Raw genomic sequence first — 16,176 nt, 5'->3', positions numbered from 1 at the left:
ATAGGTTTCTAATGGTATTAAGCACAACAATTCTTCCTTGAAAGTTTCACCATCATAAAATCTAACAATAGCTGGCTAGCGTCAATTAAATCGCTTGATTCATCCACTGCAAGAGACATATTTGATGTTTTTAAAATCAGAAAGCAGTGCTGAGAAACAATTTTTGTAAATTACCTCCAATCTTCACACTGCCGTGGAATCAGACAGGAGAACTTGCTTCACATGGTTCACATCATCTTTGCTTTCATCTCTAGCAAAAAGCTCCTCCAGCATTTCCAACATGCACTTCTTCACAAGCTCAGCATCAAGGAAAGGCTTTTTCTTTTTAGCTAGGACCAACATTATCCGAAGAGAAGCAGTTGTTGCTTTTTCCTGTACAGTCAATCAAGTAGTGAGAACATTTGAAGTGTGGTACGAAGACTTCAGATTTGAAATTCTGTCATGTCTTGCAACACGGCCAGGAGAATAGGCCGCATTGAAGTTACTGTGCTTTGATTCAAAGTTGTGCCTCACGTTGATGACTTTATAGATGTACACAGTGGTTTGGAATATTAAATGCAAAGCTTTGAGTTTAAATGAGGTGGCATAATAAAAAGAAAATCTGCTGCCAGTTTGGGTTAAGAGCTCGGTTTTTGCTGTTGACTTTGTGACATTTACTCCCACAGATTCATTTTTTGTTCCATTTTCATCACTAATGAAAAAATGGGTGGCATCCTAGCTCAATCAGAGCCGATGCTATCGTGAGAACTTAAGATCCAGTAAGCAGAGCATAATTTGTGCCGGGACTTGCCAGGGCTGAACCCTGGCACCTCTAGGCTTGGCAGTTCATAGCGCTGGCACCTTTGGGCTCCTGGCCAGCAGCCACTGGTCTCCGGCTGTCCAGCTCTGAAGCCAATGCCACAGTCAGCAGCAGCGTAGAAGTAAGGATGGCCATGCCATATCATGCCACCCTTACTTCTGTGCTGCTGCTGGCAGTGGTGCTGCCTTCAGAGCTGGGCACCTGGCCAGCAGCCGCTGCTCTCCAACCTGCCAGCCAATGCTTAATTTGTGCTGAGCCCCAGCACCTCTTTCATTACAAATTAAGCACTGTCAGTAAGTTACTTACTAAGGAAGTCATAGGCAAATGATAGGGAGCACATCACTGTTCATTAATTTAATTATAAACTTTTTTTAAGGTGAGCTGATGGGCTGCACAGGAAGCCTTGGCAGGTCACATTTGGCTCGCGGGCCACCTATTGAGAATTACTAGCCTAAAGCAACAAATAATGAATTACCGATGATGAAATCCAAATAGCAAATCCCTGTCCTACAGGCCAGCCTCCTCACAACTAAGCTGCATGGGCTCCACGCCTGTGGAACTGACTTCCAAACAATTTTATTAATAAGTTAATAATATTCTTATCCAGGTGCCTTTTATTTAAGAAGCCCTTTTAGAATGTCCCTACTTCAGCCACGTCCCATTGGGCTTTACAGTTAAGTTTTGATTCCTCCAAACTGTCACCTTTCAAGGTATTTCTTATACATTTCTAGGCCGAGAAGATTGTGTAGGTCTTAAGTGCAGCATTCAGCTACCCAGGCACTCAAGAGGTAGGACGTCTCTAGATGGGGACAGACACAGAACTGAGAAGTTGCTCCTTGCAGCAGCTGGAGAGTAAGAGTTGAGTTCATCTGCGGGCTCCCTGCTTGGGCTTTTCTGCCTTGGCATTCTGTAACTCAAGGTCCTGCTGGCTGGGCAATACCAGATCTCTGAAGCCTCACCTGAGAGGATGCCTAGCAATACATGTCACCAGGCTGCACTCCAGTCATTAACCCTTGTACCACCAAAGACAAGTAACCAAGTGTTTATACTCTGGTCACCCTTCCCCTCTCCCTAGAGTGATAGAGCCCAGGCTCTGGGCTGAATTTCCTTTCTTATCCCAAGTTGTGAACATCTATTTCAGCTTTATCTTTGGCATTACCTCACACCTCTACACCTGGATCGGTGTTGGGGTTGTCAAAGTTCAGCCACAGAGTTCTAAAACAAACCATGGCCATATTCATCTTCAATACAGAAGCAAAGCTTTTAGAAACTGTACATCCCAAAATACATTGTGTCCCAGTTGTTCAGGTCAAAATGGAGCATTGCATGCTGGAACCTGTGGTCTCTGAAGACAGTATTTACATATAAAAAATGAGGCACCGCAATCAGCAGAAAAGTGAGGGAAGGTCTGGGATCCTAACTAATTGCAGTGTGGCCTTCAAATGAGGTCCCTCCACCCACTTTGAGTTTCCTTCCATAGAGGACTCTGGACCCATCCTAAACCTAACCACTCTGAGTGCATAGCTTGGGAGACCCTGGAAGTATGAAAGCAACACTAGCCACTCTCCTTATACAAGCAACATATTTCCAGATTTACAACTACCTTTTACAAAATACTGGAATGCCCTCAGGTTCAATCATTCATGTCTGCTGCCTGGATCTTCCTTGCCATCTCTATTGATTATGGAGATGGAAGCATTTCCTTCAAACCAGTTCTCCCATCTTCCTCCCCATTCTCAATTCAGTCAGTCAGTCATAACATAAAACTGTGTGTGTACTCTGCATCACAATTAGTTACCAGAGAAGCATTTAGGCCTTAGTAATAGCTTTCGCCATCTTACAATCTCCATGTGAATTTGTCTCACCAGCAGTGATGGAAAAGGGAAGCCAGACAAAGCCATGAGAATCCCATCAGCCATTTGTAAATAGTGGCCAAAGGGCAGCTGGAGCTCTCTATGCAAAAAGACTAGGAGACACTAACAAGCATACCTGTGTGGGAGTCAGATTTTTCACTTCAGGGAAAGCTTCATGATTTTGAAATTTCTTCCATTCCAAACAGTGGGGGTGTGGGAGGAATGGTTTCAGGTTAATCAAAACACTGTTTCAAAATTAGACTAAAATATTTTGATTTTGTTGACTTTTTCATTATATATTTTATAATATAAAACTGAAACCAAGTAATTTCAAAATGGAAAATCAAAATAATCTGCTCCAAAAATGCTGAAATGAAACATTTCAATCTTATCAAAATCTTTTTTCAATTTTCATTTAGAAACAATTTTTGTCAAAGGCAATGTATTTCCATGACACGTACTTTTGATGAATCAGCACTATCTGACAGAAAAAATGTTCCACCAGAAAATTTCTGAACTCTACTGACAAGCTTTTGAAATAAAAGAAAAGTCTATATTCTATTCCAAGTATATTTAGAGTTGCTGCAAAGTGCCAGATTGATAGCTTTGGGGATTGAACGCTATTGGCAGCAGTAATTCAAGCTTCCCTCATCGTTCCCACCAATGGCAATCCAGACCTAGAGGGACTATCCTCTCTAGGGGCAAAACATTAGTTCAGGTTCCATGACTGACTCAGTCCTTGTCTTCTCTATTGGGTCTGCAAACAAGAGGGCCAAATTCTAAAGGGGTTTTGGTACCATGGCTATCATCAATGAACTTCACGCAAGGATCACTGAACAGCTGTCAGTTTTAGTCAGAGCTACTAGGACTGAACTGGGACCACTAGCCTAGAAGCAGAAGAGTCTATAATCTATTCAACCCCTCCGAGTCAGCCAGGTGCCCAAAAGTTTTTTTTAAATGCTAAAACAAAATAAGTCACACCTATCCCAGTGCTAGGCTCCATAACAGACATTTGAAAACACCCAATAAAACAATAAAATAAAAACAGGAACAGAACAGTATATACAACTCACTACAAACAGCTATTCATCAGAAAACATAGCAAAATATCTTCATCCAAAACCCACCTCAGCTCTCCCCAAATATCCTTTCAAGTAGATATGCTTTGCAGTGTTCCTGATAGTCAGCTGATTTGGACTATTTTGTACCAGGTGCAGGATGGGAAAGTGTTATTTCCCAAGTGGAGGATCCAACTTGGAAGAAAAAAAAAACCACACTGCTAGCAGCTCATCTCTTATTAACTGAGGGAGATCTAGCTTGAGTGTCTCAGCTGCCTACAAGTGCAGCGGGTATTTCATGGGGAGAGGTAGTCTCTCATGTAGATAGAGTCCAGGTTATTTAGGACATTGTAACTCAAAACCAGTCCCTTAAAACTCTAGCTGGAAAGCCACAGGCAGCCAGTACAGACCAAGAAGTAAAATGTCCTATGTTCCTGGAAAGATGTCCTTTTTACCAAAAGGGCTGCCGCATTCTACACTAGCTTGAATTTCAGAATGGAGTTAGGATTTGATTGGAATATGTTTTATCAAAACCTCATTAACCTGCCACATGTTCTCTCTAGACTTCCAGTGCCTATCATTCTGCTTGCCCAGGCATTTCTAAGGAAACAGACACACCTTCTGCTGTGCTCATCAGTCTGATACTGTTTCCTGATTCCTGTATGATGCTGTTACGCAGGTTCGTCTACACCCAAAGCTCTTGGTAACTTTACTCTTTACGACGTACTGTCAGGAAATAAATCAATGGGAGTACAGTACATCCATCTGATAGATGGTTGGCACAAGCAGTACAACACAAGAGTGCTTTCACTTAAAGCCTTTACTTTATTTAGTCTCAAGCACATACAAACACAACAGGTTATAGAGCACCCCAAATTAATAGTTACCCCAAAATGTCTGGAGTAGTCTTGAGTGGTCAACAGACTTTTGATGGCCAGCCTTCCGTCTGCCCCGGGAACCTTAAGATGGATTCACAGCAGAGTTCACTTGATCCAACCCTCTTTCCCCTTTTTATGCTCAAAGTATTACATAGCTTGTCAATCACCAATAGCCACTGAACAAGCAATTTGTTACGCAAGTAGTTTCAAGCCATTAGTTATACAGATGTGTTTTTGCAGAGTCTGCAGTCTCATGGGCCCCGACAAACACACACCAGAAATCAAATATAAACATACTTCCTGTCTTTCAAAACTGCATGCTTCAGCAGTTTAAAAAAAACTGCAACAGGATGGTGCAGAGTCTTGCTCAATTCTCATGGTCACTGTCCCTCCCCTCCTAGCTTGCCTAGTTATGCTAAGACTGCTATAAAGGCCTTCAGCGCTCTTGGCAATAAGCATAATAATTGATAGTCCAGTTACTAGCAATGGCCTAGGCACTTTGCTGGGCTGTTAAAATCTCCCCTTACAATGCCAAAGTCCAGCATTTGACAAGTCAATGGAGGAATGAGGCAGTGGACTTTAAGGGAGTAAAAAAATTAAGAAATAAGATTTGGGAAAGACCTACTTCCCCATCGATCTTCTCCACTGACAGCTGGGGCAGATTTCTTCCTTACAATGTATTTTTTAATACTTTGTCCAGTCTAACCATTTGAGCAACAGGGCTTCAAGCACTTCCCTATGCAATTTAACTATAATCTAGGAGCGCGTTAGTCCCCAATTCCACAGCAGCAAAAGGGAGGGAAATGCACTTTCATGAGATTCTCCCTTCCCAGAACGGTCTGTCCCAGTCCTTGGCTCTGACTCAGGAGATGTGCCAGTGTTTTCTGTTGTCATCAGGGAAACCTTACTGCTCACATACCTGCTGTGTAAGGAGGCTGATGTGGCTGGGTGGAGAATATTGCCTGGCTGCTTGCTTTTCCGCCAGCCGCTGCAGCTCTGCTGCTACAATACTGTGGTTGTAGCGTCTGCTCTGGGAAGAGCTGTTTTCTGCATCCTTGTGCACCCTGGCTGAGCCTACACGCTGCCCACTTGGACTGCGATGGCACGAACCTGCCAAACACACAGTTTTCATCCACTTAGAAAAGTAAAGCAATGTTTTGGGCTGGAGATAGCTCCTCATGCCCTCTGAGGAGGGAGCTAAGACACTGAATTAAATAGGAGAGACTTGTATATTTGCAACAATAGAAATAAAAGTCGGCAGGAAACTTCTGCAACAGGCTCCATTGTGCACATTTGAGCTTCTCCACACCAACACTGAACCCTCATTCACCTCAGGATAGAACAGCTAATGGCACCCAGTTCCAATGGACATTGGCTGTTTGTTCTCATGTATTAATTATCTGTATTAGAGCAGTGACTGGAACTGAAGCAGCCGAGGTGTGGGGATTTGAGAGAGAGATGATATTTTTGCACTCATCCCAGAAAGTGAGGGGATGTTTGGAAGCCAAGTGAGTAGAGGGAAGTTGCCTCTGAAGAAACATACCTCTTTCTTATGTTAGTTGGACCTAAAACAATTTAAAGCATGGACACTTGGCTCCCTATTCAAAAAGGATCAGTAACAGGCATTTTCCACTGAATGCATCTGATGAAGTGAGCTGTAGCTCACGAAAGCTCATGCTCAAATAAATTGGTTAGTCTCTAAGGTGCCACAAGTCCTCCTTTTCTTTTTGCGAATACACGCAAGTAGGACACGGTTCTAGAACACGGCTGCTACTCTGAAACAGGTAGAACACAGACATCATAACCTTCTTATGAAGAACAAAATCAATACAGAAATATAATTAGACATTCATAGATTGAAAAATGGTTGGAGGGTCATAAACAGAAGATTATGATAGACAGCAAAGGAATGAGGCTGGGGAGGTGTCTTGGCAGGTTGATAGTGTTAGATCTGGATTTAATATTTTTATTAATGATTGGGAAGATAGGAATATTGATGAGATTCATAGGTGAATTAGGAGAAGCTGTAAACACCAATAAGGACAAATAAAATGAAGGGGCCTAGAGAGATCAGAAACATGGGCAGGAAGTAACAAAATGAGGTTTTATTTGAAAAAGATGCAGGTAATACATCTGGGAAGATAACACAGAAGCCAGATACTCTAAGGAAGGAAGAAAAACTTATGAAGTAGGAACAGATGAGAGTGAGGAGAGTGGGTAGCAAATTGAAAAGGAATCTGTAATGTGATACAGTTGTAAAAAAGGTCAGCACAGTTTGCTGCTGCACAAACAGTGGCATCACGTCACAGATCAGAGAACTATGGTCTTTCCCTTCTTTAATATGATCTGACCTAGGACACTACACCATTTCTACAAAGCTGCTGACAAATTGGCGGGAATTTAGAGAATAGCTACAAAAATGATCAGGGAGCTTGAGAGAGATTGGCTTATGAGGAAAGATAACAAGAGGGACATGGTAACTGTCTTCAAGTACTTAATGTCTGTGAATACCAGGAGAGGAGAACAATTAGAGAGAGGTAAAACAAAGTAAAACTAAGCACAATGGGATGAAGTTAAAAGGGTAAATTTTTGGCTGAATTATTGGGAAACCTTTCCTGGAAGCGAGTCTCTCAAATCACCTCCCATGGCCCCAGCACTAGGAACTTTTAAAACTAGACCAGACAAAACAGTGGTAAATGCATAGTAGGAAATAATCTGCATTGGCTCCTCGGAAGGCACCTAATGGGACTTTATCAGCTCTGGTTTCTAGGCTTCTCTGAATTACAGAAAGTAGATCATTCAGACAATTTTATTTAGTTTCAGGATTCCAGAGGTAGCAGGCATACACCCTGATCCTCTCTACAAGACACCCCTAGCAGGCACTATACACAGGATGGCTTCACCAAAAGAGCATGGAATCTGCCTATGGGATGAAAGGCATGTCTGGTATTTTTCATACAAAAGCTACAATGGCTTTGCTTAAAAGCAAATGGATCCCTTTAAATAAGCTACTGAGCAGGTGCATCAGGTTTATTTTAATGCCAGAAAGCGCACCACATTGTATAAAGCAGTCTCAGTGAACATGTGACAGAGTTTGCTGTCCACTTCAAACCCAGATCTTCAAGGTTATTGCAGAGGGAAACCCACTCACAGTTAAAGCCTGCATATGTGGGCACACTCAGGAACATTGATCTGAATTAAGAAAAACTGTGAATTTAAAGTGGATTATTTAAACTGCATTAAACCCCTGTGTGAACACACTCATTCAGACTTAAAGTGGCTTTAATTTACTTACTAAGCAAATATGTAAAGAACATATGGCATTTTCCTCAAGAGTAGGGATGGTAGCGTGGATGTGCTAACCAAATTTCAATATCTGTTACATTCTGCCTCCCTAAACCTCTGCCTCCATCAGTTTCTGATGGATATGCTTTCTTCTTCTCTTCAGCTATCTTATTCTGTTGGGTAGCATTGCTCAACCTCTTTCCACCCTATAGATGTCTGTGCTTCCATGTAGAAAGAAAAATCCCTACATGTAATTTGTAAGATGTTTTGAGGTATGCCAAGATGAAAGAGCCTAGGGAAATATGAAGTTATATTGTTAACAACATTCCCTTAAACACTGACCCATTCAGATTTTACTTGGATGCCTTGACCATTTTCTGAATCTGTGACTAACTGCCACTTCTACTGGATGAGTCTCCTGCAGAACAGACAGGAATCCCCAGCAACAAGAACCCTGCATAGCCCCATAGAGGGCTTTTATACTACTGAAACTGCCCTGAAACTGTTAACAATAACAGACCATCATGTGTCAATGCTGTTTCAGTTGGGCACAACTACCCCTTCTCACATCATTTCCCACCTCTGCCATTCAGGCGAGACCCTTTCATTCCATACTGACTGAACCAGTTCAAATCCCCATTTATCAGCACAGAAAACAGGAATTAGTAGGGAGAGGCTGCTTTAATCCCAAAAAGGAATTTAGCGCTGATGAATTTTCACAACCCTGAAAATTAAACATTTCTGGCTATCGCAGAGCAGATAAAGGCTATGTACACTTTGCCCTGACCAAGCAGCCTTAAGGGTTATTATGCTGCCTCTACTCTACTCTTCATGGCAACTGGATTAGCAAATTTGAGATTGATCACTGCAGCCATAGGGACAGAAGCCCAGCTTGGACATTACGAAGAATTCTCCAATTCTAGGAGGAACCTTGACTGACAAAAGATGGGTTTTACCCAATGACATGTTCACGCATCCTGACTGCCCAGCACACTCACCTGCTTTAGCAGAGGATGGTCGGGACAGTCTTTGGCTGTAGATCTGAGCAGCACTTTGAAATGATGAGAAGGGCCCAATGGTGTAGCTTCCAGACCGACAACGATGCAACCCTGCATGGTTAGACGTCTGGTGGGACACTGGGTTTGTGGAGACAGACCAGTTGTCAGGGATTGTACTCTGGCTCTGGAAAGAAGGTGGGGAGGGTGGGGACTGAGTCAGTTTGGGACCAGCTACAGAAGCCAGGGAGGAGTGGTGACCAGGCACCTGTATGTTTTTAGAGGATGTGGCATGAGATGACAACTGGGAACTGATGCTTCTCTGGAGCGTGGCACCAGGAACAGAGGAGGAAGCATGGGGGTGGTCGCACTGGAGTAATTTTGACTCATCTTCTGTGGAAGACGGGGGCCCTGTTAAAACAATACAAACAAGCCAATCAGAATGTTTCATAAGTTAAGCAGCTTTCCAGAACCCCAAAGACACCAGCAATATGGCCAAGGGGCCTGTGCTTATTGGTCTGATGAAGCCAAGAAAAAAAAAAAAAACTCCACCACCAGCAAGGGCTGGCAAGAACCAAGCTCTGATTCAGACATATCCTTTCCCCAAGCTCAAAATATCTTGCAGAGCCCTTTTACCACAAAAGACAGGTTTTTTTTCCTTCGCTCAGTAATCTTCCCCCATAGCTGGGGATGGGATTCTCTCAGCTTGTTCTGCATCTAGATTCTGACCACTGTAGTTTCTCAAGATAGTTCTAAATCTACTAAGCAAGTATGGCTTCTACCTCAGTCATTTGCTGGAGAGCTAACTCTGCCCTGGTTTGGATGGGTTCACTTACGGGATGGCCTGGCTTCTTTGGGCTTGTAGCCTCTCAGCTCTCCTTCTCCACTTGAGTGTGCCACTGAATGTTGGGGCGGAGTCCTTTTCACTTCTTCCACCATCTCAGGAAGATCTTAAATGAGTTTTGAAAGTCAGGAAGCAGGACAGTTTAAGCTGCTTGTACCATGAGAAATGGACTGCAGGGTTTGAATATTGCAGAGACCCTGGATTCCTCCCAATATTTATTGTGGCCTACCCCTCTCCCCTTTTCTATCATCACTGTCTGTTGGCTTGATTCATAGCATTAGCGAATGCAGACTGCAAGCTAGAAACCTACCGCTTCCTTATGTTGGGATCACTAATCACTCAGCTATCAGACCCACCCGCTCTGGGCTCTGCACCCTTACCCTATGCACGATTTTGTCACACTCATCACCCACAGGCTTCCCATATCTTTATTGGACTTCCTACTTAGACCTAGATAATGCCCCTTTAGGGTTCTACATTCTTCCCAACTCTATACTGGGTCACCATGGCCAACTCTTGTTTCTTATAAGCTCTCTGACTCAGTACTGCACAATACACTTACCTCCTTGGGCCCTGTTTTCTGACTGGTTGATGCTACTGCTAGGCTTCGTGGTCCTGGGGTTTGTTCCCAGAAAGACACTTGCTGACTTATTTTTGTGTGTGTAAAATGTCAGCACCTCCTCCAGGTCACTCTCCCTGAGACAGAGGGGAAAAGAAAGGGCCTAAGTGAGGATTCCAGGAGCTTCTGCCATTGCATGACAGTCACAATGGAATCAAGTATCAGGGGGTAGCCGTGTTAGTCTGTATCCACAAAAACAACAAGGAGTCCGGTGGCACCTTAAAGACGAATAGATTTATTTAAGCATAAGCTTTCGTGGGTAAAAACCTCACTTCAGATGCATGGAGTAAAAGTTACAGATGCAGACATAAATATACTGACACATGAAGAGAAGGGAGTTACCTCACAAGTGGAGAACCAGTGTTGACAGGACCAATTCGATCAGGTGGATGTAGTCCACTCCCAACAATAGATGAGGAGGTGTCAATTCTAGGAGAGGCAAAGCTGCTTCTGTAATGAGCCAGCCCCTCCCAGTCTCTGTTCAAGCCCAAATTAAATGGTGTTAAATTTGCAAATGAATTTTAGTTCTGCTGTTTCTCTTTGAAATCTGTTTCTGAAGTTTTTTTGTTCAAGTATAGCTACTTTCAAATCTGTTATAGAATGTCCAAGACGACTGAAGTGTTCTCCCACTGGCTTTTGTGTGTTATCATTCCTGATGTCCGATTTGGGTCCATTTATTCTTTTACGTAGGGACTGTCCAGTTTGGCCAATGGAAACAGATCATGAGGCTGAAGAGGAACAAGCCAGAGGAATTATTGATCTCCTCAGCCTTCTAGGGAAGGAATGCCTGGAACTAGAACATGCTCTGGTCTATAATGTAATATCATGGTGAAACGTGTGTAGGAACACTATATGTACAATTATGAACACAAGCTGAAATTATGACTACAATGTGTTTACCAGACCGGTTTTTTGGGGGGCGGGGGGATGGGATGTAAACCTGTTCCTAAAAGACAAAGGACAAGCTAATGCCTCTAGTCAGGTGTCAAAGTTGATTGGCAACCAAGTGGGGCAGGAACAGATTGATCTGCAATTTAGCAAGCGACATCATGGAACCTCTTTCATCACAAGATTCCATACCTCTGTCCCCACAGCAGGAATGAACTTTATCTAGGTATAACCCTCAGAAAAATGCATTTCAAAGGGTGACTGGACTATAAAAGGGAGGGGCAAAAACCACCCCAGGATTGCTCTCTTTCTTTCTCTTCCTCTCTTTCACCTAATACGACAAAGGAACCAGGCCTTTGATTTTGGGGGATGACCCTGTTTTGGAATTTTGGTCAGAAATGTTGCTGGGAGCATATGTAAGGATTTTTCCCTGAACCGAGTCCAGTTTGTTAAGTTTTAGGTACTAGAAAGCATTTTATCTTTATTTCTCTTGTAACCATTTCTGACTTTAATACTTTGTACTTGTACTCCCTTAAAAATCTTTTTGTAGTTAAATAAACTTGTTTTATTTTTTTAATCAAAACTAACCTAGTACTGTGTATAAAGTGAACTGTTTGGGTAACTCCACTTAAAGTAGCAAACTGTTGCACATTGACCCCTTACAGGGGCAACAGACCTCTAAGATCTGAGCTGCCCAGGAGAGGGCTGGACAATGCAGAACACATGTTTTGGGGGAAATCTGGGACTGGGAATGTGTTGGGGTCACCCTGCAGGTAGTAACCAAGGCTGCTGGAAGCCAAAGTGTGACTGGTGGGATGCTGACTGGCTGCTGGGGTCAGAGTTGCTGGACCAACTATATACAGCCACTCAGGGTGTGACCTGCAAGCAGTTTGGCTCTTTGTGAGCAGTCCAGGTTGGGACATATAACAGCAAAGCACTCTGAGGCACCAAAATTGCAGAGCAGACAGTGACAAACCCTCACTGGTCTGGACTGTACCCCGGAATGTGATAATTGCACACAGGGTAAGCAAGCCAGCAGAGGGTTACTGCCAGTAACAGTCACAACATGACAGTCCAGCAAGGTAAAGTAAATTAATTGCTAGCAGTCACAATTCCGCAAGATACCCTTTGCATATGCACACTTACGGGATGTGCTCCTGGTGTCATGAAGCTTTGGCAAAAGCAGCACCTATTCAGACAAGTCTTTCTACCTTCAGGGCACACTGCAAAGCTCATTTTTTTCTCTCAGGCATTTGAAAGGGTAGGAATATGTAAGGGTGAGGAACTGTTGGATGGAAGGGTGATTTAAGCCTTTGGGTTGCCTGGTTTGTTGGTAGTGGGTTACAGTGAGTTGTACTGAACAATTATGGCTGGATATTAATTTTGTTGTATTTTTAAGTTGTGTCAAGGGTGTCAAAAGCCTATGACTAGGCACTCTTTGAGCATGCATATACATTTAAATAAAACAAAAGCATACATAAATAAAGGACCACTTCATGGCACCAAGGTTATGAAGGGGCAGTTGGATAAACCCTAGTTATCAAGTGGTGACTCTTAGATTCCATCTTCTCCAGGGTCTCTCCGATTACGTTGCAGAACAAGCACTCACGATCAAAAGGGATGGTTGAGCTGCTGGAAACAGACCAGATGATTTAAACCAGAAGTACCCATGCACAGTAATGTCCAACGCCATATAGTTTTCAGATGTACCTGATGCATCATATGAAGCAGAGAGAACATGTCTAGAAACTGTTTAACTCAGCAGCAATGTCTTTTGCCACCTTCTTTTGTACCTCAGGCAGATGGTCCCAGCAAAAGAAGTGTCCAGTTCCAAGCTGGAGGGAATATCTGGCCACAATTAACTGCAACATGGACTCCCATATTCCTAGAGTACATACTTCTGCCCAAGACATCAATCTTCTTAGTATCCCTGTCCAGTGGAGTAGACTGCAGACTGACCAACTCCAGAGAGTCAGTCTTTTTACTGCACACAAAGACCACCAAAAGCCTGGTATAAAGAAATGGGAATCCCTGCTGTGGGACAAGGAACAAGCAATCTGCCTTCTTGGTAACAGCAAGATAGATGCTAAGGTCAGCCGGATATTCTGAGCCACCTCTCCTCCTCTGCACTATGGTGATGAACGTTTCCTTGGACCACAGTAATCTCCTACTCTAAAGAGTCTACCATCCAAACCGGCAACTCTTGAAACAAACCATTGTCATCAGAAAGTAAAACAGATGCAGTCATCATGATATCATCAGGAAATGGAGAAGATACTGAAGTTTCCGGATCAGTAGCAGAGGTCTAGCTGGCATCACCCCTGCTTTCTTCTCATCCAAACCCAGTAAATCACTGTCAATGTTGGTCAGACATGCAGGAAAGAAAAGTTTCACAACTGGTTGTAACAAAGGAGGTGGAGATTGTGCCTTAGCTCTCTCAGAAGAGTGTGTTAAGAGTCAATTGAGAAGTGTTCCCCTCTGTAGCCCCTGGCCCCCACGAAGTTGTGAGAAGTCTGTCAATATGGTCACATCATCCATAGGTTAAATAAGGAACAAAGAAAAGGAACCGGCATAAGATTTTCCCAGAGGACTTGAGAGGCCTTGGAGAAGAAATTCCTCATCATTGGCGGTCTTCAAGAACAATTGAATATAATCACATGGATGTAATATTGCATAATATTGTTTTTCATACCACCCCAACTGACACTGAGGATTTACCCTGTATGTAATACACATTTCCTACCAGATTCTAGCAAGTTTAAGGCAGGTCAAATCTGGAACCGACAAAACTGCAGAGTGCTGGTCCTTTAACATTAATGAACCACTCACAGTTAATTGTTTTAGCAGAAAGAGAAAGAAGCCATGGTCATAGCAAGGAGTGTGCTACACCTCCCTCCATGTCTTAGGAAGCATAGTTCTAGATGGTACCTGGAATTCAGGAAAGAGGGCAAGGGTGGGAAGTGCTTGTGAAGACAGGAATTTGAGAAGCAAAGCCATGATGGAAGCTTAACCACCGAAGATCAGGGCAATCTCAGCAGCAGCCCTAGCCTTGTTTTCCTTCCAAGGTGTGACTGCATTTGCTCCAGTGTGACAGAGAGTGGATATTACAGACTATGAACACTTACAGGGCCTGGATGGAGTCCACACTGTCCTTTGGGTCTAATGGCAAAAACATCCATCATACACCCTATGCAGCAGATACTGATGACACAGCAGCAGTTTGGGGAGGTAGGATGGGGCAGTACAATGTGCTACTTTATTACACGGGGTAAAAGTCCATTCCTACCTTGCCTTAGTAACAAAGTCCTGAAAACCTTCAGCATTCACACCCTCCTCTTCCTCTTCTTCCTGTTTCCTTTTTGATCTTGTCTGAACCATCTGCTCAGTTTCCTGCAAATAAGCATATTAGTTATCTATCACTCTACCTCTCTATGCACCCCAATACCAAGTGCTGGGACACAGGTATTGCCCAAAGGGAAAGGATTTGAGAGCAATTTCATGCTATATAGAACAAGGGTATTGCCTGATTCCATAACAGCCAAATTGATAGTGCATTTCACTCTGTATATGTGCTTGCCTTCCAGCAGTACTGGTTTGGACAAGCTGCAGAATCTGTAATTGCAGAGGGCCCCCAGAAACAGAGACACATGTTAATCTCTTCACTCTACACACATTATTAAAAGTGATATGCTGAACAGCCCCGACTAGCCTGATCAAGTGAGTGCTTTTGCTATAGATGTGACCTTCTTATTAAGACATGGGGACAGAGGGTGTCCTCCTTTGCTAACTCTGGGTCCCCTCCATTTCTGCTGCTCCTGCCCCTAGTGGAGGATTCCTCCTAGCAGTTTTTGTTCCAACCTACTTATCCCCAACTAAAGCATGGCAGGGGGAAAGCAAGAACAAAATTATATTGGAGGGGCTTAATCAAGTGGGTCTACAGGGGACTCCCCCACTCCGAGAACTCACCTCTAGATTTGTCTCTTGGCATGTGTCAGTGAGAGAGAGGGGTTTATATATTGGGACCAAACATGAAAAAATATGTAGCCAAAACAGTCTCTCAGTAGCTTAAAATGAGAGGTTACTCACCTTGGTGCAGTAACTGGAGTTCCTTGAGATCCGTGCTGCTGTGGGTGCTCCACTTTAGGTGTACCTTTGATCGAAGATTTTTGGCAGCAGTGCCCATTCGGGTTGCTCATGTGCCCTGCACATCCTTGTGCCACGTACCGAGGCTCATAGGGCTGTGCAGACGAACCTCCCTCTGTTCTTTCTCTACTGCAAAGCCCACAGACGCAGCTCCAAAGCAGAGGGGAGGAGGGCAGGTAGTGGAGCACACACATCTCAAAGAACTCCAGTTACTGTACAAAATGAGTAACCTCTCCTCCTTCAATAGTAGTGTCCCTGTGGGGGCTCCACTTTAGGGGACTCCCTTGCAGTAACACTTTAAGGACATGGGAGTTTTGGAAGAGTTCATCACTGAAGAAAAAACTGCACCTGATCTTGCAGCATGAACTAAGGCACAGTGGTTGGCAAATGGGTGCACTGAGGACCATGTTGCAGCCCTGCAGAATGTTTGAGTAGGGCTACAGATGTAGACTGTAATCTCAGAGTGCATCGCCACTCTTAGGGGAGGTGTAATCTCAGTGAAACCGTAACAGGCAATAAAGCATCCAGAGATCCATTTAGAAAGCCTCGGACTGAAGATAGGTCTAGGGGAGCACCTAAATGCAATAGAAATAAAAAGAGTCTAGGGGTCCTCCTGAATGGCCTAGTTTTGTCCAATTAAAAGACGAGTGCCCTCTTAACATCTGTGTATGAAGGGGAAGACTCCTGTGTAGACGGATGTGACTTTGGAAAAAAAAAATATGAAAGGTGAATAATTTGGTAGATGTGAAAGTCAGAAGACACCTTAAGTAAAAACTTTGGGTGGGGTTGTAAAGATACCTTCTCCTTGGAGAAC

The 16,176-nt window shown here is 43.5% G+C and overlaps 1 protein-coding gene across 5 annotated transcripts in view; it reads right to left on the bottom strand.

The window, feature by feature from the left end:
- Positions 1–16,176, bottom strand: part of TTLL5 (tubulin tyrosine ligase like 5) — a 208,431-nt gene that overhangs the window by 109,949 nt on the left and 82,306 nt on the right. For all 5 annotated transcript variants that reach the window (XM_084630661.1, XM_084630660.1, XM_084630663.1 and 2 more), the window contains 5 exons: positions 14,506–14,609; positions 10,275–10,408; positions 9,705–9,818; positions 8,872–9,279; positions 5,508–5,698 (listed from right to left, as the gene is read on the bottom strand). In XM_084630661.1, the coding sequence (XP_084486787.1) occupies positions 5,508–5,698; positions 8,872–9,279; positions 9,705–9,818; positions 10,275–10,408; positions 14,506–14,609 (951 nt within the window). The remainder of the gene's footprint in view (positions 1–5,507; positions 5,699–8,871; positions 9,280–9,704; positions 9,819–10,274; positions 10,409–14,505; positions 14,610–16,176) is intronic.

The sequence above is a fragment of the Lepidochelys olivacea genome (assembly GCF_965140295.1).
Source record: "Lepidochelys olivacea isolate rLepOli2 genome assembly, chromosome: 6".
NCBI classification, from domain to species: Eukaryota; Metazoa; Chordata; order Testudines; family Cheloniidae; genus Lepidochelys; species Lepidochelys olivacea.
This window is presented reverse-complemented; position numbering and strand designations above follow the sequence as displayed.